The 26,871-nt window shown below is 38.1% G+C and overlaps 2 protein-coding genes across 3 annotated transcripts in view; one reads left to right on the top strand and one right to left on the bottom strand.

The window, feature by feature from the left end:
• Positions 1-9,792, bottom strand: LOC137028811 (5-hydroxytryptamine receptor 7). The gene is made up of 2 exons (XM_067398073.1): positions 9,329-9,792; positions 1-751 (listed from the first exon to the last, which is right to left on the bottom strand). The coding sequence occupies exons 1-2, from the start codon at positions 9,790-9,792 to the stop codon at positions 1-3; spliced, it is 1,215 nt and encodes a 404-aa protein (XP_067254174.1).
• A 3,232-nt stretch (positions 9,793-13,024) lies between these two features.
• Positions 13,025-26,871, top strand: part of ppp3ccb (protein phosphatase 3, catalytic subunit, gamma isozyme, b) — a 39,217-nt gene continuing 25,370 nt past the window's right edge. The window contains exons 1-3 of one of the 2 annotated variants that reach the window (XM_067398072.1): positions 13,025-13,498; positions 22,650-22,847; positions 23,938-24,062. In XM_067398072.1, coding sequence (XP_067254173.1) covers positions 13,447-13,498; positions 22,650-22,847; positions 23,938-24,062 — 375 coding nt within the window. In that variant the 5' untranslated portion in view covers positions 13,025-13,446. The remainder of the gene's footprint in view (positions 13,499-22,649; positions 22,848-23,937; positions 24,063-26,871) is intronic. The other variant, XM_067398071.1, reaches the window with a different exon arrangement.

Below are 26,871 nucleotides of genomic sequence, written 5' to 3'. Positions count from 1 at the left end.
TCAGAGTTTTAGAGCCTCGTGCACTCCCATAGCCGAGAGTCGCCGGTTGATGTTTCGATAACGGCAGCGTAACAGGTCTTTATAAGTTGAACGCAGGTCTCGGTTGAAGTAGGCGTAGATGAAAGGGTTCATGAGCGAGTTGGTGTAGCCCAACCACAGCAGTACCCGTTCCAACCAGACGGGGGCGCAATTGCAGAGCAGCCCGCAAATGAACGGCCGTGCTGTGGTGAAGAGGAAAAACGGCAACCAGCAGAACAAAAAAACTCCCATGATCACCCCAAGAGTAGTGGCTGCCTTCTGCTCACGCCTGAAAATCGAGGCGCTCCGGCGTTCGCGGTTCAACAGGCAGGAGAGGGTGGAAAACTCCTCGGTAGCTGCAGGGTTCTTAATCCCTTGCATGCAGAGCCCCTCTACGGTAGCCAACGCTGGTTCGGGACAGGCCAACGGAATTGGGGGAAGTGCGGCGAAGTGGTGTTTGGCCCCACTTTTGCGGGCAGCTTTGAAAATCTTGTAATACATGAAAAGCATGACCACCATTGGGATGTAGAAGGCCACAGCGGTGGAGTAGAGGGTGTAACCCACATCCTGGCTGATCAGACACACTCCCGCAGTGTTGACGTTCTGAGCCCATCCGCAAAATGGCGGTAGAGTGATGGATGCCGACACCAACCAGACGCCGACTATCATCTTGGCCATCAGCTGTCCATTCTGTCTCGCTGGGTAGGTCAAAGGGCGAGTGATTCCGAGGTATCTGCAGAAACAGAGGATAACGTGTTTAATGAGGTAACTTCAATTGACATGTTTGACGTTTTAGCAGAGAACTGCATTCCACAAAACGACTGAACCAAAAGATCTCGCACCTACCCTGTAATATGCCAGATATGGCAAAAAATACCTCAAAAGCACCAGACCCAAGAAATTCCTACTGTCCTGAATTTCGTAAATAAACTGAGTGAAAAACATCATGTTCACAGCTAAATCTTTGGCATGTCAGACTATCCAATCAAGCAACCCAGTCCACAAAAGTAGATATTTTTAAAGATATTTAAAACTTGCTCAAACTGGCCCTGTGTCCAAATATGCCTACACCCCTACCATATAGGTGAAAAACAGTATGTGAAATGTGTAGTAAATCCAAAAACACAGTATATATAAAACATTAGGCGTAAAGTACCTGATGACATACTATTGCTGAGATTCTGAATAGTGAATTGACTGACAGCACAAGTCACGTGACTTACGTTACCTACTCAGTTTTTCAGACACTCCTTTTGGATTCATATACATATAAGAACATAATTTGATTGGGTTCACAATCAGTTGTTAATTTTTTCTGAATGCACTCAGTGTGAGGGGAAAAATCTTCATTTCTATGTGTGCGTTAAACTTGCATCAAGATGTTCAATGTGATGGCTTTGTCAAAAAGTTTCAGACAGCATTAGAGTATTCACTCTAGATGGCTTCAAAAGCTTTCAAAAAGAACTCCCATAATTATGAATATGTAATGTTTGCATTAGCAGTAATTCTTACTGCATCTCTCTTTGCGCTGTCCTTTCAAGTCACCAAGTAATAGTGTTTATAGGTACCTTAGGACATGAAAAAAGGAATATAGCCTCTGTTACAGATGTTCTAATTTATTTCATTGTCCACATCATTATTGTCGAGACTGAAACGCACCTATGAAGTTGTGGCTTGAGGGTTATTGTGATCCAACATGTTGAGCTTTGGTGATGTGAGTTTAAATCTGTGAAATGGGGGGGAAAAAAACATTCTCTAGAGATTTCCCACAAATCACTGCTTTCATTCATCAAAATCTGATTTCATCAAAATCTGTTTCACTGCAGTGAGCATTTCAAGAGACTTAAGCGCAACTAAAGGTTCTATGGGTCTACATTTTGAATGTATAATATGGTACATTGGCTTCTCTTTACCAAAGCAGAAAGTCTCTATCCCCCTGCCCACCTCTAAAAATAAAAGCTTTCATTTCACGCATGAGAATCCCTCTGATCAAGGAAGGGCTTAGAGACACACTTATTGGACCGGACACTTAAGGTAGTTAAAACCTTTCATTCACCTACACAGAAACTCCAAATAAATCACTAAACCATGAAGACATTTCATATTAGATGCTAAAGTGCCCTCTTTAGCTTATTTAATTCTATTCTACAGACAATTAAAACATAATTAGTTTAAGATATAAACTATTTACCCATATCATTTGGAGGTTACAAAAATAAAAAACTAAAAAGCTACTTTTTTTTAAAGGTAAAAAATGAATCATTCATTTATTCATTCATTTACTTAAAAAAAAAGTTCAAATAACCCTACATATGAGCAATAGTATTAGTGATGTTTGTATTAGCAAGCACCACTCATGATATGCAGATATCTAAAAGCCTCTTCATGTCATCATGCTATCAAAGAGCTTAAATCAGCAAAGTAGACATCTTTTGATGTTGAGTACTGTCTACACTCCAGTTTCTGTCATACTGGATGAAACACAGCACTTGCAGAAGCCTCTCAGAAAACAGGAAGTAATAACTGGATCGGTTCATATGTGGGTTGTGAGATGAACAATGTAGTCTGAGGCACTTCTCAAGATTAGGCGGCTGATGCTAACAGTGGCAGGTCAAACAAATGAGCGGAAGTTGCTGTGACCCTCAATGAATCAGAACTGTTTTGAGAGCCATACAAGCAATGGAAAGCAAAAGGATTACAACAGACTGCAAGGACAGACATTGGTAGTTACAAAATGTTTGAACCAAAGTTGAATGCCATTATTCGGTCATTAGAGACAGTACACCAAACAAAAGCAGCTAATGCTAAATTAACAAACTTTCATTCAGACAGACAGATGAATGAATGCGTCATCAGCAAGAACTTTAAGTGTGTGAGTACTTCAGTCATTGGGCAGTGATGTAATCATAGCATAGCATCCGCTGCTGCAACAAACAACATTTACTGTTGCAAAACTGATTGAAATACCTTTAAGTCTTCTGTTCCAAAACAAAAAAAGTTCCAAAAGGGGAAAAAACAAGAAGATTCCAATGTGTCCGTCACAAAAAAGGCAGTTCCAGTGTTTTATTTGTTCAGTACGGAAGAGGATTAGGGCCAAGCAATAATAAAAAAATAAAACCATCTTGAGATTAAAGTTGTTAAATTTAGAGAAAAAGGTTGAAATAAAATGTTGAGATTAAACTCATTAAATTACAAGAAAAAACTCGATAAATTTCAAGAAAAAGGTTGAGATAAAATGTTGAGAATAAACTCATTAAATTACGAGAAAAAAGTTGTTATATTATGAGAACAAATTTGTTAATTATGAAAAAAAAAGTCATTAAATTTTGAGAAAAAAGTCCAGATAAAATGTTGAGAATAAAGTCATTAAATTACGAGAAAAAAGTTGTTATATTATGAGAACAAATTCGTTAATTATGAAAAAAAAAGTCATTAAATTTTGAGAAAAAAAGTCGAGATAAAATGTTGAGAATAAAGTCATTAAATTATGAGAAAAAAGTCGTTAAATTATGAGAACAAATTCGTTAATTATGAAAAAAAAAGTCATTAAATTTCGAGAAAAAAAGTCGAGATAAAATGTTGAGAATAAAGTCATTAAATTATGAGAAAAAAGTTGTTAAATTATGAGAACAAATTCGTTAATTATGAAAAAAAAGTCATTAAATTTCGAGAAAAAAAGTCGAGATAAAATGTTGAGAATAAAGTCATTAAATTACGTGAAAAAAGTCATTAAATTATGAGAACAAATTCATTAAATTATGAGAAAAAAAGTCGTTAAATTTCGAGAAAAAAGTCATTAAATTATGAGAACAAATTCGTAATTTAACAACTTTTCTCATAATTTAATGAGTTTATTACTTTTTTCTCAAAATGTAACAAGTTTTTTTCTCGTAATTTAACGAGTTTTTTCTCGAAATTTAACAAATTTAATCTCGAGATGGTTTTATTTTTTTATTATTGCTTGGCCCTAATCCTCTTCCATAGTTCAGCTTTATTTCAGTTAACGAAAATTAATTTAATAGTTTAGTTTTAGATAACATTAGCGTAGTGTTTTTGTATGCTTAATTGAGTTTTGCACTGTCAGCTTAACAACATGCTAACATCAATTATAAATCGCAATCTAAATTGCAATCATAAATCATTTGCAACTGAAATCAAATGCAAGTCTTCTTAGCGGAGCACCATTTGTATGCCGTTTGTAGCATTCCAAATGAGATTTCATGACAATTAGGATGTTCATTTAGAAGGCAGCCGCCAATGCAACGAAGCAGCTCAGTAGGTTTTGGAAACCAGTTATTATGTTGTAGCAGCTGATTGTCTGAATCTGATGCATGATGGGCAGACAAAAGCGAAAAAACAGATCAAAGCAAAGTTGAAGGTCTTAATATGGCAGGATTGTAATAACAATATTACTGAATTTGCACCTCAGCATTCAGTTATGTGTAATGAAAGGCACTCTTGAACTGTCAAATGAATCAGAGCTAATTAATTTGAGAGAACAGCAGTAGTCGAAAACAAACATAGAAATAAATATTCTGAGGGGACAACTGTACTTTCAGTATCATCTGAACTTCAAACGCCTTTTGTGAATAGTTTTATTAAGAGGATCTTTTCAAATTTACCAACCTTGGTTGGTTAGTTGGTATTTTGTAATTTTTTGCATTCGTCTTCTAAATGAAGCCTTAAAGGGACAGTGCACCCAGGGACCGGTACTCACCCTCAAGCTGTTCCAAACCTATATGAATCTTTCTTCTGCTGAACACAAAAGAAGATATATATATAGGCCTATATAGAAGAATGTCGGTAACCAAACAATTGATTGGCCCCATTGACTTAGTAATTTTTTTTTTTTTTTCATACTATGGAAGAAAGTGGGGCCCATAAATGATGACAGTATTTTTATTTTTGGGTGAACTATCCCTTTAAATGATGACTTACAGTTGTAGAGAAAACTTTTCACAAAGCTGCAAAATCTCTTTAAAAGAGAATATTTCCACAGGCATCTATAATCCTTGAATTATTTATCTCAAGCACTTGCAAAATGTACTATTCGCGGTATAATTTTAAAGGTTAGTGAAGTAGTCCCATCCTTAGGGCTGTGAGTCAAACTGTTTTGCAGCCTTGCAATCTCAGGCCCTGTCCCAAATAGCACACTTCATGTTCACTTTCAGTCTTGTGGACTTATACAGTGGCCGCTGCGTCCGTGTGTCCATTAAGTCCACGAGACCGTAGGGTGTCCCATTCGTCATTTTAGGTTTCAGAAGTGTGCTCTCGAGCGCCCCCTTTGCCCTCAATGCACACTTTTGGAGAGCCTGCAAGTCTGTGAGCTACGCAGAGGACTTTACCCGGAAGTCAAAGCGGCATTACGTTATGGAAGTGTGGACTCAGAGAAAAAAGGTGAGGGTTTAGGGTGCCATTTGCAACAGGGCCAGTCACTCATCAAATAAAGTGATTGAAAGGATTTTTGTAAAAATAGGCGGAATTCTCAGCCCACAACCAAGTGAGGAAAGGTCATTGGATAATACTGTTTAAATAATAACAATTAGGAAGAGTGCTTAAGAAAAACAGCTAATATCCAACAAATAAAAATAAATAAATATTAAAATTAAAAAATAATTAATTAAAATTATCAGCTACTCAATAGAGTGTGTAATGATAAACAGATCAATAATTTGAAAAAAAAAATAATTATACCGCTTGATATGACCTCTTTGAAATATTATTTCACTAATCTATTGATATATATATATATATATATATATATATATATATATATATATATATATATATATATATATATATATATATATATATATTATGTCAGGAAAAATGGGCTTAAGCAAGTTTGACAAGGGCCAAATTGTGATGGCTAGACGACTGGGTCAGAGCATCTCCAAAACTGCAGCTCTTGTGGGGTGTTCCCTGTCTGCAGTGGTCAATATCTATCAGAAGTGGTCCAAAAAAGGAACAGTGGTAAACCGGTGACAGGGTCGTGGGCAGCCGAGGCTCACTGATGCACGTGGGGAGCGAAGGCTGGCCCGTGTGGTCCGATACAACAGACGACCTACTGTAGCTCAAATTGCTCAAGATGTTAATGCTGGTTTTGATAGAAAGGTGTCAGGACACACAATGCATCAAAATTTGTTGTGTATGGGGCTGCATAGCTGCAGACCAGTCAGGGTGCCCATGCTGACCCCTGTCCACCACCAAAAGTGCCAACAGCGGGCATGTGAGCAGAACTGGACCACGGAGCAATGGAAGAAGGTGGCCTGGTCTGATGAATCACATTTTCTTTTACATCACGTCAATGGCCGGGTACGTGTGCGTCACTTACCTGGGGAACACATGCCACCAGGATGCACTATGGGAAGAAGGCAAAATGGCGGAGGCAGTGTGATGCTTTGGGCAATGTTCTGCTGGGAAACCTTGGGTCCTGCCATCCATGTGGATGTTACTTAGACACGTACCACCTACCTAAGCGTTGTTGCAGACCATGTACACCCTTTCATAGAAACGGTATTCCCTGGTGGCTGTGGCCTCTTTCAGCAGGATTATGTGCCCTGCCACAAAACAAAAATGGTTCAGGAATGGTTTGAGGAGCACAACAATGAGTTTGAGGTGTTGATTTGGCCTCCAAAGTCCCCAGATTGAGCATCTGTGGGATGTGCTGAACAAACAAGTCTGATCCATGGAGGCCCCACCTCGCAACTTACAGGATTTAACGGATCCACAGCACACCTTCAGCGGTGGAGTCCATCCCTCGATGGGTAAGGGCTGCATTGGCAGCAAAAGGGGGACAAATACAATATTAGGACGGTGCTCATAATGTTATGCCTGATCGATGTGTGTGTGTGTGTGTGTGTGTGTGTGTGTGTGTGTGTGTGTGTGTGTGTGTGTGTGTGTGTGTGTGTGTGTGTGTGTATACACTACCGTTCAAAAGTTTGGGATCGGTAAGATTTTTAATGTTTTTAAAAGAAGTTTTGTCTGCACAACAAAGGCTGCATTTATTTAATTAAAAATACAATAAAAAAAATACTGTGAAATATTTTTTCAATTCAAAATAACTGTTTTCTATTTCATATTTATAAAAAGTAATTTATTCCTGTGATGGCAAAGCTGAATTTTCAGCATCATCATTCCAGTCTTCATTGTCACATGATCCTTCAGAAATCATTCTAATATGATGATTTGCTGCTCAAGAAACATTTCCTATCAATGTTGAAAACAGTTGTGTACTTTTTTTTTCAGGTTTCCTTGATGAATAGAAAGTTCAAAAGAACAGCATTTATCTGAAATACAAAGCTTTTGTAACATTTTACACTACCGTTCAAACGTTTGGGGTCAGTAAGAATTTTTTTTTTTTTTAAAGAAATTAAAGAAATTAATATTTTTTATTCAGCAAGGATGCATTAAATCGAAGTGACAGTAAAGGCATTTATAATGTTACAAAACATTATATTTCAAATAAACACTGTTCTTTTGAACTTTCTGTTCATCAAAGAATCCTGAAAAAAAATATTGTACACAAATATTTTGTACAATTGTAAACAATAAATGTTTCTTGAGCAGCAAATTTACATATTAGAATGATTTCTGAAGGATCATGTGACACTGAAGACTGCAGTAATGATGCTGAAAATTCAGCTTTGCCAACACAGGAATAAATTACATTTTACAATATGTTCAAATAGAAAACAGTTACTTTAAATTGTAATAATATTTCACAATATTTCTGATTTTACTGTATTTTTAATTAAATAAATGCAGGCTTGGTGAGCAGATGAAACTTCTTTTAAAAACATTAAAAATCTTACCAATCCCAAACTTTTGAATGGTGTGTGTGTGTATATATATATATATATATATATATATATATATATACACTAAAATAAGTAAATATGACAGAGACACCATAAGGCGGAAGTTATTTTACTTCCATGCATCTAAATTTACACATTGCACTGTCCCACGAATGCCAGAAACATTCAGGCAGCAGATATGTTATCAGGCCAGCGCTTATCACTGAGACGTGTGAAAGGACCTAACTATTTAATTGAATTAAAAAGGCCAAGCAGGGTGTTCCAGCATGCAGTACTCACCTCCTGGGGTTCCAGCTCAGAACTTTATCAAAGAGCACCATCAAAATTGCATAAACACCAGGACGCAGCTTCAAAGTCTAGTTCATCCAGCCTCAAATGACATGGAAGCATTTTTAATGCCCATTTTATTTATTTAGGCTTACTCTAGTGGTTGAGGATTTTTTTAATGAAAATGAATAAATGGATACTCCACACGCTTTTCAATTTTCGAAAAATCATTAATAAACATTATGCAATGCTTAACTATCTAATCAGTAGCTCATGTACTTTCAATTATAAAGAAGACCGGGGATAAGGTTTAAAAATAGTCAAAATACAATCACTTCCATACTTTACATTTGATGAGCTTTTAAAACTCTCTAAAATCACGACATTGTGGATTTTATCCTCCAAATAAAAAAATTATATTTATCATATTTTTCAAAAGCTCATAAAACCCAAGTTCAGATTTTAACTTGTTATTTTTATTAAGACTTTTTAAAATTAATATTTGATTTTTTTTTTTTTTTTTTTTAAAGGAATGGCAGGTTGCGGCAGGGTTTCACACTGATATTGGAGCATGTCGTCACATTTTTTAGTGAATATTTCTTACAGTATGGGTCATTTATATTTGTAATATTTTTTTCATAAGTTATAATAATAAGTTTTATTTATATAGGGTCTTTTTCAATTGATTTATTGAATATCCATAATATGTTATACATATATATATTTATATATTTTTGTTGCATGTTTTTTGAAAAACTTTTTGGCTACAGCCAAGGATATACATAATACAATTTATTATATTTTTGGAGGGTTTTGAAAAATTATTTTGTTGCATATTATTTGAAAACCATAACATAACAAGAACATAATAGCTACAATTTACTGAATATCTAGATTTTATATAGATTTTATATAAATATATAGATTTTAAATAAATGTGTTTTAATTTTTTTTTATATTTTATATTTATAATATTAAAATATTAATATTTTATATTTTTGAATGATTATTTGAAAACCATAACATCTTGGCTAAAGCCAAACATATATACAGTATACAACAATTTTTAAATGCACATTAATGATCTGTAAAATCTACTAACGTTTGTTAGAATTCTCAAAGTGTCACCAACAAAGGCTATTTGTCTGAACTGCATATGAATTCAAATTTCTTTAAAATAACTAAAACCTTTAAAGAATCTTGAACTCTTCATATGAACTTACCTGTCCACACTGATCACACACAATGTCATTATTGAAGCTGTGCAGCACATGACATCCATCCCAATAAAGATATTGCAGAAAACCTCCCCAAACAGCCAGACGCCCCCTGTCAGGTCGGTCACAATGACAAAGGGCATTACGGCCACTGCCACAGACAGATCAGCGATAGCCAGAGATACTAGCAGATAGTTTGACGGCTGTCTGAGTTTCTTCACGACGCACACCGCAATCACAACCAGAGTATTACCCATCACAGTGACCGCAGTGATGGTGCTCAGCATCACCCCAATGATCACTGTCTTAGTCAAGTCCAAGTCCGGAGTCTGCTGCTCCCCACACGACTCATTACTTTTGGGCTCCGCTGTGGTTATAACAGTGGGGGAAAACTCAGTTGTCCCATTGAGAAAGGCGATTTCGGTCTCTCTGGAACCCAAAACCAGTTCAGCCCCATGTGTCGTGAACATCACTGTATCGATATTTTGACAGTGAATAAACCTTCCGCGCGCCTGAAGTGGACAGTGAACAACGTCATGGTGCCTACGACTTTTTCGAGTCCGGCTTCAGTGGTCCAAACAATCAAACACACCCGAGGAGAGTGACGAGAAACACACAGAGAACTCCCTCAGCCTCGTTCCGCTGAGGGGAGAAACAAAATACGAGCTATAAGGAGTTCTGAGAGCCGCTCTGTGAAGAACGGTGAACCCTGACAGACGCTAGCGCATAACACTCTTTCCATAAAAATATTAGCTAAAAATATGCTTTCAACCAACGTCACTTAAACAAAACGTTTAAGAATAACTTTATTATATGTTTCATTAAAATAGGCTACGACGATAAGAGACATTTCCACTTCTGTCTTCTGATTGGTCGATACAGTGTTCCAGTCCTGATTTATGCCACAATATAGAAAAAGCTTCGATATAAATGCGTAGCTATGGATTATTTTTGTTGCATAGCAACGTCAAGGATTATGTTTTCTATATTAGCCTAATATTAAATATCATAGGCATAGGGATGGTTGTAACACTATCAGTTCCACCCATTAAGGACAAGATAGGAGTCATTTGATCACTTGATTATTTTCCTACTGTACTTTCTATCCGATCCCACATGTTGATTGTCAAGGCTGGAAACAGGCACATTCAGAATATATAGTAAGAAAGTAAAAATTTTGACCAAGACTTTATTTTGTTTAGTATGTATACTAATGCAGATAAAATTGTATTAGATTTAATAATAGTTTCTTAAGCAATGTGATGTGATGCATTTTCCCCCTGCTAATTTCAAACCATATGGTAATACAGCTAGCTAAACAATGGCTGCAGGGGTGGGGATGTGGTTGTAACTTGTAACACAAGTGTTACAACCATCCCCGGCCCTGTCAGCCATTGTCTTTAATACAAGTATTTTCTTGTACTAAGTATGTTTTTACAGAATGACTAGGACATGGAAAAGAAAGACTGACAGAGGTGTCTCCGCCAGTGTTTTAAGTGAAGAATCTGATGAGTTTTGGTTGAAATGCGCCCTATGCAGTTTCTGGGCCCACCAAGCCTGCAATCCAGGTTAACCAGCATTCATCTGTCAGCACTGTAACTCTGATTGAGAATATGCACACATAGATACACATGCACACACACATATAGACATGTTATTTTTGTTAGACTTAAAGATGTAAGATGTTCTTTAATCGGGTACATTGTAGCCTGTTTTTATTAAGTGTACGTAAATTTGTTAGTAGACAAATATACCACACACACACACACACACACACACACGCACTGTCATAGAGAGAGTAGAAGACATTGTTCTTTTATTTCAATAAACCTGTTTTTGAACAATATCATATGGTATGCATGTGTTTTTGCTACCCCAGCATGCAGGAACACCACGTATTTAACATGAACTCACATGGTCTGTGATATTCTTGTAGAGGGTTGAATTGGTTCCATTTGTAGTAAACAAAAGTGGTTACTTTGTATAAAAGTTTGAGAACTCAAGCTAAAAAATTCAGCAAGTTATAGGTGCTGAATCAAAAAGTGTTACAACCATCCCCGGTCTCCCTAATCTATCTAGGCCTGTTATTAAAGGTATTAGGCTATTATTATAGGCTAAATGTTACCATAATAATAACAACAATATAAGTCAGACAGGCTAAATAAAACTAATATAGGCCTAATTCAGAAGCAGTTCTGTCAGTTTTAATTCATCGATCCAATTCCAAAACACTCTCACATCTTTTTACAGAGGGTCTGCAGTGTGTTGCTATAGCCTATAATATTAAAAATGTTTAATAACCATAACTAATGTTCCAGCATGATAACATATTTTGGACAGTTTATTCAGTCTATTTTGTTAATTATTACAATTACTATTTAAGCACTAAAGCAAAAACGTCTTGCTCATATATGTTCATGCTTAACATCAGAGCTCTCTGTGTAGTAGAAGGTCGCCCTCTGGGGATGAATCTTGGCTTCAAAAACTTCCCAATGTTCCCATAGGCCTACATCAAACATATGACTACTAGGCTAAAATAACAAAATCATTCAGGGGGGCGGGGGTGTATTTTACTACCACATTATTCATGTTATTATGGGGTAGTAAAATATAGCTTAAGTCTGGACCCTTATAAATCTGCTGTGCTACATATACGCTATATCATGAGAGAAGTTGGTAAAAAATCAGCAGGCTATACATAAATAAATATATACATATCTATCGTTCAAGTCAGGTTTATAAACCACTGAACAATAAAACAGACTTTCATTAAATCAGACTTTTCTCTATTTGACCACTGGGTGACAATGCTGGATTACTCTTTTTGAAAGATCTCCAATTCATAATTCTAACCTCCTCATTGTGTTTCATTATAATTGTACTGGATATAACAATCGCATCAAGAGCATCGGATTATCCTAGAGGACAATTTCATAGCGATGCATATAACTGACTTCATATAGGTATCGCTAGATGTATGTTTAAAAACTACACTACCCACAAATAACATATGTGTGCTGAGCACAAGCCGCCATGTTGTAGGAAATCCGTTTGCACGGTGGATTAGAGTTTAATCCGCAAGAAGGGAGTCAGGACGACTCAGTGGATCAAACAAGAAAGACAAAACAGTGAGGCGCAGAACGTGAGCGTTACAATAAAAACAAACCAGATTACATATTTATTATTTACAAGCCACTGCGGTCGCTTTACAAAAACTGGCAACATCTCGCGCACAGCCTTTTTATTGTCGCGCGCCGCTCAGACTCCCCCGCCTTCTTTCCCTCATAGAGATGAAGTCTGAGCCATTTTCTGGAATCGATTCTTTTGAAGAGTTCATTTTAAAGAACCGGTTCAGCGACCAATTTAGCGATTCTTTTACGTCATGAGGTGATTGCGTCACCCGCGTGGCATTTATGTTTTGTCTAACCTTGAAATTAAGCCATGAGAATTACTACGATTTTTTTTTATTACGAGTTTTAATAAAAGGGTGTTTACTTGTCTAAATTAACACAGAAAAGTTGATAAAATACATTTAAATCATAACATTTGTCCAGTACATTTTATTAGGAATAGCTATGCTATTCTTAACTTGATTAAATCAACCCAACTAATCAGTTCTCTGTTTATTGTGAATCGGACATGTCTAAAAGGGACGGTTCGCAGTTCAATGAGTCGTTGAATTGTTGACTCAAGAACCGATTCAATCCTTTTCGTCAACGAGCCGTTCAGACAGGATTTATGAACAGGTTCAAACGATTCCCTGAAAAGATCCGACTCAACCGAACGATTCGCTCACGAATCGGACATCGCTACTCCCTCAGAGAAATTGACAGCAGCTGGGTCGCCTGTGTGAGCAAACCCGAAGGACAGACACGGCAGAAAATAAAACTCTGCCGCTACAGTGGGCTCCCCCTTCCCCTTTCCCCCACCGCTTGAGCATACATATCAACAAGCCGATCCGGACGAACGCCCTGACTCCGTTTCCCCGCTTTTATAGCGGAGCGGTCAGGACTTTCCTCGCGAACTGAAACGTCAGTAGCTTAGCCGAGCTAGCGGGCTAACGCGACTAGCTGGGTTCAGCTACAAGGAGGAATTACAATTATTCCACCGAGAAACACTCAAGGATGTCGGGGAAGGAGCAGAATAAACAATCCACCACCGAACGGCTCGTAAAAGGTACATTTTCTGTGTGAAACCGCACGTTTTTATTCAGTTTTTTTTTATTCAGTTTTGCTGGTTTTGTGTTAGCTAACACGGTCTGGTAGCTGATGGGTGACATTCAGTTTATGTGTAGTATAAATATAAGCAAGTGAAGACATATGTTGTGTTGACTGACTTTTGGATAACTTAGAAACACTAATGACACACATGTTGATGGCTAATTTGACAGGTTGGCTCAGGCTGCATGGGATGAGCTGACATGAATTAAATGAGATCAATGAAGTTTTAAGCGGTAGTGTGTAAACATTACGCAGAAGGAAAGCTCTTCTTAGTGAATTAGACCATTATAAAAATAATAGTGGGAACGCATGGTACTCAAAGTGGTCTGAATATGCAAAGTCCATGTGATTCATGCAACTGAAACTACCAAAGCCGTTTCAAGTAGGGAAAAAAAAAAACATTTTACTTCGCATTGCAGGTGTTACTACTGATATATGATACAGGAATACCCTTATACTATATTACTTTATTACTATATCTCAGTGATAAAAAAGTATGTTTGTATCATGTATGTATGTATTGATTTATCTGATTTTGGTGGTCTTTCCAGTTACAGTTGATATACATAAATATAAATCTTTTTTTTTTTTTTTTACTGTATATGTAATAAATAAAACTTAATAGACACATAGATCTTAAAATGAGGGATTACTCTAACTGTTTTTTAATGTTAACAGATTTTGGTGGGCTTAAAAGGCACTTGCTGTTTCAGAAAGACCGCAGAGGTTTACTTGCATTAAATGCACAACACTGATACTTTTAACATTAATTCTCATTACTGTTACACATTTGCTTTCATCCTCTTGCTTCCATCCTTCCTTGGGGTTTAGGCAACATCAGCGATCTTGAGACGGTTGAGTTCAGAAAACTCTGTGCTCAAAAAACTATCACTTTACCTTGCTCTCTTGACTGAGATAGAACTAAACTAATTGAAGTTATCTGTGTGATCCCAATTAACCTTGTACAAATAATCTTTTAACTCGAGAAAGGATTGACCCCTGGTTAGGTGGTGATGCATTTAAGCATCAGCTCCCTATCAAGGGCTCGTGGGAGTTTATGTCAAAGGTGTAAGACACAGTAGAGTAATACACTAATTGGATCATTAGGTCCGTGGCTTCATGGGTATAGTAGCACCTGGGGAACTTGGACTTATTTTTGATTAAAACTAGTGTGTCCGCTGACATATATAGTGTGTTCTTTCCTCTCAGTCTCTTATGTGCTGCTGTCAGCTCGATGTGTTTTGGCTGATCGGGCTCAATTAGATGGCCTCTGTAATGAGCTGATAGCATTGGGCTCTTTAGTAGTCTAGTTCTGGATCCGTAATGACTTGCATCTCCCTTCCCAAGTCAGACCATTCAGAGATCTAAATCGCTACAGACAAAAAAAACCCTCATTAAAAAGAGCCGAAGCCTCTTTCTGTCTAGAATCTGCGATCCCCGTTTTGCAGAAACAGGAGCATTTCAGCTCCAAATTGGTTCCAGGTTTCACTGAATGCCTCCTTTCAGTTTAAGCACTCCAACACCTGGATTTTATGCTACACGTATGCTTAATTGCAGGCTGTCTGAAAAATGTTTTATTTGAGGCCACGGTGGCCAGACATCCATGTTGCCGAAGATTCAATCTTGAGAATTATTCAATGAAACAAGACAGAGGAGAGGGAACATTGTCTGTGGAATGATGCAAATGTTGTTTAGTGCCCACCCACTTTTTCAGTGGAGTTGATTCCGTAAGTATTTATTTTTCCATTCATTTTTCCCATAGGGATTTTTAAAAAGTCTTTGGTTCATGGCTTATAACGCTTTAACAACGAACCAGGCACAAGGTGAAAAAGTATTTAAAAATTAGACAAAAAAAGTACAAGATTACAAGGTACAAGACTTTAGTGAGGGGAGAGAACTACAATCCCATGAAGCATTGCGAATGGCTTTTTAAAATTTAAAAAATGGACAAAATATAAAATGTTGTTGATAAATCTTTAGAAACCGTTTTGTTTATTGCAAAATATACACACAAAATATCTGTAGAGGATCATGGGTAATGTAGTTTCTCACCACAAATTCAGCCTTTAAACTTGATTATTTTAAAAGTTAGTTGAAATAATGCAAACGGATGGCTTCAACAAAAGCGTATGGCATCGATTAACAACCTCGCAACTCAAAGTAGGTTTGTCTGTAGTGTTGTCAAAAGTACCGACTTCGGTACCTATCGGTACTGAAATCTTAAAAACGTGACGCTTTGAGCGCTGTTGAGCGGATTCATAAACATCTCTCATTGGCCATTGTGTTGATGCGCTCATAGGATATACCTGTGATTGGCTACAATGATCAGTGATGTTTGAATTTGAAAGCGTTTTGAAAGTGGGCGCGCGAGCGATTGAAAGCAGGCGTCTAACAGTGGAGCGATCCGCGATAGACGCCTGCTTTCAAACGCTCCCGTGTGTATCTGTGTAAGCACTTAGTGAAGAGATTAATTGATGACTATTCACAACGTTTTTACAGCGTTGATCATTGAAGCCTATCACAGACATATCCGATGAGCCGTGAAAACAACATGCCAATCAGAAATGTTTACGAATCCACTCAACAGCGCTCAAAGCGTCACGTTTTTAAAATTTCAGTACCGACTAAGTACTGAAGTCGGTACTTTTGACAACACTACTGTAAAGGTTTATAAGTTATACTGTCTATTTCTTTCAGGTAAACAATAAACTATTAACAAATAAACAGAACTTCCAGAGCCTGACCTCTGCACTCTAATCAGTGTTGAGCACTGTTGCACCAGTATTCTGATATTATCTCGAGATGTTCTGGGTAAGTTTTTTTTTTTTTTTTTTTGCTGATAAAGGATGAATTCAGTCGACTCGAGTGTAAAAAGAAAAATTAAAAAAACTTGTTGATGGAATGCTTGCCTGTTGTTTCGTCCAGAAAATATTGTGTTTGGAAGGTAAAACGACTAAAGCTTGTTTAAAAGGACTATAATCTCTGTGAGAATGAACTCCAGCATGATTGAAGTGGTGAGTGGGAGTTGAGGTTCTCGCCAAGGCCGTGTCTTGATGAGTCCTCCCACAGCTAAAGCACGGAGCGTGGGGAATCAAGGATTGCAGCGGCACTTTTCTACTCCGCACTCATCAGCCGAGCCATGCTTGGAACAATACGACGGAGGCGGAGGAAAGATGAGGTTAAGTGCCTTTAAAAGCTTTGATTAGTTGCTAGACATTTCCATGCAACTCTTTTCTCACTTTCCCCTGCTGAGAACGGCAGACAGTGCAGCAGTTGTTGTGCTGTGTATTTAAACATGGATCAGCAGTCAGTTGAAAGCTTAAAAAGGTTAGCATGAAAGAGAAATTCAAGTTGGGTTGCTGTTTTTGTAGTATTTTTTGGTGGTTGACACTAGGGATGCACAATCATGATTTCTCATGGCCAAGCAAATGGACCATTTCTGATACCGGTTGCTGAAATGTATTTGTTTATTTACTCTATTACAGGCTAAACTGGCTTTAAAAAATCTCTTTAGCCATTTGAAATAAGAAGCAACCACTGCATTTTAATCATGATCCAAACAAAGATGCCATATGTAGAATGAGCAGTTTAAAAAAGGAAAAAAAAGAAATTGCATTGTACATTTCTAGATTCAAAGCAAAAACATAATGGTATAACTTTAGTTTTGTGAAATTATGCTACATAAAACTTAACTGCACAAAACAAAAACAGCAGACGGACTGAATGAAAATGCAAATTCACTCTCTGGCAGTAGATGGCGCTTACACCTTGTCCTAACCAGATGCGATGAAATAAGATTTCAGCGACAAGCAATTTGTCTGTCCACACCATATGTGACATGACTACGAGATGCAACAAAATCAAAGACCACAGCCAATCAGAACAGCAAGTGGGCGGGCTCTCGCGCAAGTGCACGGCACCACTCGCAAGGAAATGGATGAGTACATAATCAAATTCATGAATATTACACCATTATTAAAAATACTGAGTTACTGAAATAATATTTGTCATAGAATACACTTGTGTGTTCACAATGAGTTGACCGTTTAAACATTCTTTCCTTTTATTTATTTTGCAGATCTGAGGTGAATTGTCCATTGTTGCTTTCAGTATGGCTATAAAAGACACACAAAATGATATTCAAACTCACATTAGATGTTTTTAACATTAAACAAAGCACATAAACAGCACCTGAGGTTATCATTATCATACTTGGTTGTGTTCCAGCTGCGTCGTCACAGAAAAATAGAAACATTTTCTAAAATGCAATCTTCGTGTGTCTGCGTTGTGGCTAGTTAAGGCAAAAACTCATGGAAAGGATACCTTTCATTGCGTGTCATGGCGTCGCGTCATTTCCTTGGTTATGGCTGTACACAGCAGCGCTGCGCTTATAAACACTACTTTAATGAGCATTATTCGGAGGTAAGAGGAAAAGAAAGTGCCATCAAAACAGTCAGTTCCCTTCAGAGATACATTCAGTTTTTTTTTCTTTTTTTTTTTTTCTTCAATATTCATGAGATTTGCGAATAGTGTGAGCTTGCTTTGCCAGGTACGGTATTTTCTCTCCTGGCACGTCTGTGCTCTCCTCTCCTATTTGCGTCTGATTTAAGCATGTCCTGTTTCTGGCCTGTGTTAATGTACAGACTTTAATGTTTCCACACAAATGACATTTTAGGAAATTATTGCAATGCAGTTTGTGTACAAGTTCAGAACCGAGATTGGCCAAAATAAAAAAAATGGTCATCAATTTGAACTTTTTTTTTTTTTCTCCAAACACATGCCGGCAAACTCTGACTGATTGCCGGTTGACCGGTGCATCTCTAATCAACACCCTGAAATCCTATCACCATCTAATGCATGTCGTCTGGAAATGAGTTATGCAGCTGTTGCTATAAAGTTTTGGACCCCTGTCAGGCTGCTGGTGAATTTGATGTTTTGACCTTTTGGCTTATTTACAGATAGAAACTAGATCTGTCAGGTCAACGTCACCCTGCTTGTGTAATTATTCTGTCCTCATGCATGATTAACGAACCTCGGGCCCATCTCTCACCATGGCCTCTCTCTAGGTTTGCTTCTACCGCCCAAGATAGCTCTCATCATCCTTGCCCAGAACAAGTCCATGAGATTTCTTACCTAAAATGTTCTCTAATATCAGTAAAAAAAAAAAAAAAGACAGTTGGTGTGATAAAACCACAGATCAGGCCGACACAGGAAGTTACGCCTTTTCTAGCTTCCTTATTAATATACATGCAGTCTGGTCCAAATGACTCTTAAAGGGATAGTCCATCCAAAAATAAAAATTCTGTTATTTACCCACTAACTTGCTTAGATCTGCATAAAAAAAGAATGTTTTCAAGAATATTTCAAATCTTTTTGTCAATGAGGTCCAAAACAAACACGTTGGACCCCACTGACTTCCATTATGTGAACAAAAAGTTTGGGGAGATTTTTCAAAATGTTATATTCTACAGAAAGTTAGTCATACAAATTTGGAACAATATGAGGGTGAGTAAATGATGAAAGGTTGAACTATCCCTTTTACGTTTACAGAAACAAATCAATTTTGTTTCTAATGCGTCTTTGAAGGCATAACACTCTTTTCATGGTTGGAAAGCTATGAAGTGACCAAGTGCTAAAGCACTGTGTGATTTTGTTCTTGAAAACTAACCTCCTTTTAAGTGTGCCTTCATTGGGTTGGGTTTTGAGTTCATGCATACAGTATTTTGGTACTTTGATAGTAAAATCCCCCTCCCGTCCTGAGGGCTTCATTTTCACATGCAAATCCACCACACTGAGAGGTTACACATTTTCACTGCCATTGCTGCAGAAGGGTGTACTCAACCCTCGAGCCAGATAATAGCCCTGTTACTGCTTTAGTTAATACAGGCAAATGAGCAGGTGTTCTTCCTTTATTCTGTCAAGCATGAAAGATTCACTGTCTTTCTCTTCCTCATTCTGGCATATGACAAAACCAACACCCTCTGATGGTTTCTACCTGAGCAGACTCTGAAGTCATCGAAAAAGTTGATATTGTAAACCCAAATCGATCCTTTACTCCTAATTCCACTATTTTAGTGCCTGGAAGGTTTCTAGTCATCTGAGCTTGAAGCTTTATTGTGGTCTATCATGCCTGTGGTCCCAGCGCTGAAAGCTGTGGCCGTCGGCCAGACCCACATTCTTCTGGAGAGCGAGTCGTGCCAACCTGGCCTGTGACCCTAGAAGAGAGGATTCCATATCGATGCCAACAGCTGGCCTTCTACCCCACCCTAACTTCAGGACGGAACTTCCCCACTCCTCTTAAACTGGTTTGAATGTTGTGGAATTCCTGCAACTGAAAATAGCTTAAGGCTCGGGGGGTTGCAGAGCAATTCCAGCAGGCATTTGTTTGCATGCTGCCTGCCTCTGCGCTCGCCCATGCGCACGGTGTCTGAATGTAAAATCCCACCCCCTGGTTGTCGAGGGTTTGTTTAAGCTGTCTTCTCCACGACGGCAAGGGCTTCATGTCGTCTTAACAAGGCCTGTGCGTGCTGGTTGGGGGAAGGGATGGGACCAGCTGTGGCCATATGTGTTCTGATAACCCACATAGCTTTGTGGGAGAGTCCCAAATTCTGACCAATAACGGTAACTGTTATTACCGTGCATATGTTTCACTTTTAGTTTCTGGCAGGCAGCTTGGCATTGCGTCTTTCAGACAACCTTATTGCAAACTATATGTTTTCAGTTAGCGTCATGAATTGAGTAATAGCTTGTCGTCTTGCAACCATGAAGTTTCACACATCAGTTTAATTTGCCTGTATTCAGGGAAAGAAGTTAAAGTGAAGCAATGCTAATTAGTGGTGTTGCATCATGTGTAAGTATCGTTTTAGTTAAGTAATTAGGTTTTTTTTTTTTTTTTTCCTCTTCCAAACCAGTTAAGTGCAAATCATGCCCTGCAGCCGATGTCAATTGTCATCTCATTCACATAGTCACCTACAAAGACTTCATGATTAGAGTTCAGAAGAATCACGAATTGGTCTGATTTTTAAAGTGTTGGTTCACTCAAAAATGGAAATTGTCATTTATTACTCACCCTCATGTCGTTCCACACCTGTAAGGCTTTTGTTCATCTTCGGAACACAAATTAAGATATTTTTGATAAAATCCGATGGCTTAGTAAGGCCTGCATCGCCAGCAATAACACTCCCTTTTTCAATGCCCATAAAGCAACTAAAAACATTTAAAAGTTCATGTGACTACAGTGGTTAAGCCTTAATATTATAAAGCGATGAGAATACTTTTTGTGTGCCAAAAATAACAAAATAGTGACTTTATTCAACAATCTAATGATGGGCAATTTCAAAACACTGCTTCATGAAGCTTCAAAGCTTTGGCAGTTTGATACGCACTTCGAACCACTGAATCGAAACAAGACTCAAAGTTACATGAACTATTGAAGTTTCAAAACACTTATTACGTAATGAAGCCTCGTTTAGTGAAATCATGTCATTTTGGTGCTCTGCCTCTGAACCACTGATTCAAAACAAATGATTCGTAAAGCTTTGAAGCTTCATGAAGCATAGTTTGAAAATTGCTCATCACTAGATATTGTTGAATAAAGTCACTATTTTGTTATTTTTGGCACACACAGTATTCTGATCAATTTATAATATTAAGGTTAAACCACTGTAGTCACATGAACTGTTTTAAATATGTTTTTAGTAGCTTTATAGGCATTGAAAAAGGGAGTAGTCTTGCTGGCGATGCAGGCCTCACTGAGCCATCGAATTTAATCAAAATTATCTTAATTTGTGGGGGGGAATCATGCATTGTTTGTAGGGTTTGGAGTTTTAAAAATCCAATGTCCTTAATATTAGTGTGTTCACACTTGGCATGCTTGGTTTGATTAAAACAAACCCTGGTGTGATTGCTCTGTTAGTGCAGCGTGACCGTTGCTATCCAAACCCTGGTGCGCACCAAACAAGTATTTTTTTTGTTTTTTTTTGTTTGTTTTTTTTGTTGGTTTGAACCAAACAAGTGTGAACACACCCTTAAACTCATCCTGCACCATTTGTGCTATTGACAAGGATGATACTTTAAAATTGTGTGGCTTATTGTACAATTTTGTCTAGTGGATGATAAAACAGAAGAAAAGAAATAAATAAACGAAAGATGGACTTTGGAGTGGGCACTTTTCGGCAGCCACCTAGCAGCAACTTGGAACACTTTAGCAACCATATAACAATGGCATGGCAGCCACCCAGAACACCCTTGCATCATGACATTTTTAGGGTGTGGTGTTTTCAAAGTCCATAATTAAACATTAGCAAGTTTAATCATGTTCTGTGGCCATGAATGATCATGTGGCTTATTGTTATTGCTTGTACGTTTTTTTGGCTGGTGGACGATAACGCAGAGAAAGCAAATCATGTCGACTTGTTCAAAAGACCTTAGCATCTACTCAGAACAGCAGTGCCATGGCAACTACCCAGAACATCCCAGCATCATTGTGGCGACATTTGCACAGGCAAGCACTAGTGATGTACAAAACTGCATATTTTTCCAACAATTAGTCTTAAAATCTTGTATAATTAGGCTGGTTCAGGTTCTGAAAATGTAAAAAATCTAGTTATTTATATAAGCTTTGATTTACTTTGGATGGAAGCCTGAAAGTGGCATGTTCAGAAAATCTTGGGATGAGATATTTTTATTTGGAGTAACACCCTTCTGCTTATGGCTCAGTACTTTTATCACACACCGTCTGGCTTTGAATTTGTGGAGGAGCTGCACTTCCTTAACTTGGAGACACCGCAGTCAGCAGATGCTATGAGAGACTGTGAGACATCACCACACTGTTATCAACTCTGCATGGTCGTGACTGTAAACATGCTGCTTTAAATTTAGACATTTGTTGCAATGTTCTAACAGGTAGCTCCAAATCAATATGGGGTCTGAATTGCTCTGGCACAAAGCTGTAATCTATTTTGTACAGTCAAAATTGCTATAAAACACACATATTGTCATCTTCTAGTTGCTTAGTTTTTTTCAAATGTATCAAATGCTTGCCAGCAGGGTTTCCCTATGACTAACAAGAGTAAAGGATTGGTCTTCCTTTCTCCTCTTTCTCGCAGCGGTGCCGTACCCTCCTACGACGCGGCTCACCATGAAAGAGCTGTACGAGGACGGCAAGCCTAAGGTGGAGCTTTTGAAGAGCCACCTGGTGAAAGAGGGCCGCCTGGAGGAGGACGTAGCCCTACGTATCATCAACGACGGCGCCAACATCCTCCGCCACGAGAAGTGCATGCTGGAAGTGGAGGCCCCCATCACAGGTAGGCTATTGCGCACTCAGCCGTTTGCTGGTTGTTCTGATGACTCATTGCGTGGCGACACTACAAACCTGTCGTGATTCACAACCAGCATTTACATCCAGGATGTGGTTCTCGCAGGATCTTCACTACACCTAATGCCGTACGTTCACAGATAAGCGTGATGCCCACTGCTGACGATACTCGCCCACATGCCTGCTTCCTCAGAAACGACATGATCAGAGTTAGTTTGTTGGTTCACAGTGATCTGGTTCTTATCGTGAAGAATGTTATAAAAGTAGCCTCTAGGTTCTGCAGTTACTTGATCGGGCATCTCTGATATCATCTTTAATCTTTAAGGTTTAGTCTTGACCCCGACATAATCCTCAAGCCAGCGAGAAGTGCATGATTATTTTCATATGGAGATAGTCTTCCCCAGCAACCTAATGTGGCTGCTCTATAAAGGTCAGAGAAACAGTTGCATCCTAGACTCTCTCTCTCTCACACACCCCCACACTTTAATTCCCCAGCGGAGGCCACAGGAAACCCCCAACACTCGCCATACACTCGAGCAAACACACAAACAGGTGTGTGGATATAAATGGGCACATCTATCCACATCTATCCCCCCTCAACCCCCCTTTGCACACTCATGTTTTTCATAACACATGCTATGTGTGTAATAATTGGCCTACAAGAAAAAACAGAAAAATTGTGGCGTGGATAATAAAGATGGTGCCTGCTGTTTTGTACAACTTTTTACCTTGTCGAGGTTTAAGCGGAAATGATGTTGGTTTGGCCACATCCTGTTTGTGGTGGCCACTATTGATATTTTTCACTCTGCTATTTTGAGTGGGCCTACTATTTGTGCGCTGTTTAGTGGTTTTAAGATTAGTGCACCCTTAGTTTCTAGCATTTATGCTACCAATTTTTTTCCTGCCATCTTCCGATGACCTCTTTGACCTCCTTGCATGTACATAATGTCTGATATTTCTTTGTTTCTTTCCACAAAGCTTTCAGTTTGGCCACATCCTTTCAATGATGTCACCCTGTTGGTGGTGTTGTTGTTTTAACTTCAAGTTTTTGTCTTACTGTGTTTTGTCTCCATCTTCAGTGTGTGGAGATGTCCATGGGCAGTTCTTCGACCTGATGAAGCTTTTTGAGGTGGGGGGTTCCCCGCACAACACACGCTATCTATTTTTGGGAGACTATGTGGATCGAGGTTATTTCAGTATTGAGGTGAGTGTTACTCTGTAATGGTCGCAAGTTATTTAAAATAGGGTTAAGTGGTCAACAACTTCTTTAATAATCCCATATAAGCATATTTAAAGGAATGGTACGGGTTCAATACATATTAAAGGTGCAATAGGTGTTCTAGGAAAATGCTAGCTTTATCCTGCTAGCATTGAAATCACCATCTGCCACGCCTCCTCCAAAACACAGACCAGAAGCGAGACAACCAGAGACAATGTTATTATATTACATCATTTGTCATTCACTGGTGAGAAAACTTTACAGTACAGTAAATCTTTATAACCAGAAAGGTGATAGTATTTCTTCAAAAATACACATTTACACAATGTAAACATTGTCAGAATATCAAGCAAAGGAACAACACAAAAATATCTTTCATGCTAAGGACAGCATGCACAATACCCACAGGGACACTGAGGGTATTTTCATTGAAGGAGGAAACGAGACGTTTTAGTCCATTGTTTGTAGCAAGACTCGTGACTCAACAAATGGTTGAAACATCTGGTGGTGGCGGCCTTACAAATCCATGCACCAAAGGTGTGGATGTTGTAGTTTGCTCGTAACTTTGAAAACATAAAAATAAAAATTTCAACCAGCATAACAAGAAAAATGTTTCTGAAGAGAATTACCTATTGCACCTTTAAGCTCTATCAGCAGCATCAGTGGCATGCTGTTGATTACCATAGAAAATTATTTAAACTTGCCCCTCAGTTTGCAAAAAAATACATTTACAGTAATGAAGTCTATTTGCCAAGGCATTATACATGGAGAAAAGTTCAAATATACACACGTTATTGAAAGTACAGGCACTAGACTTTGACATTTATACCTGTTAACATGAGACTGGTGTGATCTTTCACTTCCTCCTATAGCGAGTAACCCTGGTAAATATGGTAATTTTCACATTGGCACAATGATAACACAAGGGTTATTTGGAGAAAACTGTATGTGCAGTAAGTTACATTCATAGACATTGTTCTGCCACTAACAGTAAAAAGTAATTTAGTTTGATTTAAACTTTTCAGCTTACACTTTTGGAATAAAAAATCAACACAAGAACAAACAGCTTCAGATTTCTGCTTTTAACCTGTCCAGAATATATTGTCCCATAGACTTCCAAGTGCTTTACTATATAGAGTTTTGTTTATTTTTACAAACTGATGGACAAAACCTTATTTTTTTCTGGTAATTGACAGCATGCCATAGTGATACACTGAAATTTTGGCAACAAAATATATTTTGTTGAAATGCCCCCAAAAAAAAGAAAAAGAGAAAATTCAAATTTGAATCAGATATGCTCAGGTGACACATTTGACAACATCAACATCTATTTTGTACACACAACATTGATAAGCTACAACAGGTAAACATGTCAACAGTGTGATCAAAAAGGATGCTAAAGTAGCAATAGATAAAATTTGTTCAGCTGAAATATTGAGAGGCGGAACATAAAATGTATTCAAACAACTTTACTTTTTAATTTATCACTTGAAAACACAACACCCTTAACAGCATGCTCAGTTCAGTTACCCAAATTTAACTACCTAAACTTTATTTTGGCTAAATGAAAAATTTACTTTCGTTAATTAATTTTGGTGCATGCCACAAATATTGTCAATAGCCAAATCTGTATTAAAGGGTTAGTTCACTCCAAAATGAAAATTCTGTCATTAATTACTCACCCTCATGTCGTTCCACATCCGTAAGACTTTTGTTCATCTTTGGAACACAAATTAAGATATTTTTGCTGTCAGATTTCCTTTAATAGACTGCCTTTGTAACTACCACTTTGAAGCTTCAAAAACTTCATAAAGAGGTCAGAAAAAGTTGCCAGAAAGAGGTCAGAAAGGAGTTGGCGCCAACTCCTGCGAGGACTTCAGAAGATGCAATCATCTGGACCAACATGCACATTGCCCAAGCTCAACTGAACCTGAATAATGCACAAGAACAAACCTTTTCCGGAAGCTCAAACATGCGCCGTACAAGAATGAACCTCATTGGTTACACAGCACATTTGAGCTTCCGGAAGAGGTTTGTTCTTGTGCATTATTCAGGTTAGGTTGAGCTTCTGTGAAAGTCTTATGGTGTGGAACGACATGAGGGTGAGGAATTTTCATTTTGGGGTGAACTAACCCTTTGAATCCAGAATAACTTTTTAAATAAAAAGGCTAGTTTTGTGTTTTAAACCTTTGTAATCACTATTAAAAAATCTTTTGTAATTTTAAGGCTTTGTGAACACATCTTTGCTGAAAGAAGTTACATCTTGCAAACACTTAAGACGATTACATTTAACTTGGCCCTCAGAAGATGCCATGTGGCTGTGCATTTCAAACAGCCTCTGTTGTACCAGGATGCATTGTAAAGCAACCACAATGATGAAGCAGATGGCTTTAAAGGATTATTGATCCTGCCATCCTGCAGGCCAGAGAAAGCATTTCTCAACATCGAGGTTACGTGTAAATTTTTTCTTGTTTGAGAAAAATTTTGGTCCAGTTTATCAGCTGCAGTCTTTTATATCGTTGGCCTTGATGTCTGATGTCATTCTGAATGGGCCGGCAAGCGCGAGTCCTCAAAAAGCTTCCACCTCTGCATCGCGCTTTGGTTGCAAAGTTCAGGGACGGGAGAAATGTCAGGGTTAAAAGAGGCGGCGTAAGAGAGCAGACACACCGCTGCTCAATACATCAAACACAGCTGAGGGTTCAGGGCCGCGGGCCACCTGAGATGCATAGAAAGAGAGCGTGTGTTTCACAATAAAGGCCACGCTAGGTTCCTACTCCCTCCCTGGACATCACAG

The sequence above is a fragment of the Chanodichthys erythropterus genome, chromosome 10 (genome assembly GCF_024489055.1).
Source record: "Chanodichthys erythropterus isolate Z2021 chromosome 10, ASM2448905v1, whole genome shotgun sequence".
Classification (NCBI taxonomy): Eukaryota; Metazoa; Chordata; class Actinopteri; order Cypriniformes; family Xenocyprididae; genus Chanodichthys; species Chanodichthys erythropterus.
Note: the sequence above shows the minus strand (reverse complement) of the source record. Positions and strands in the feature narration are given on the sequence as shown.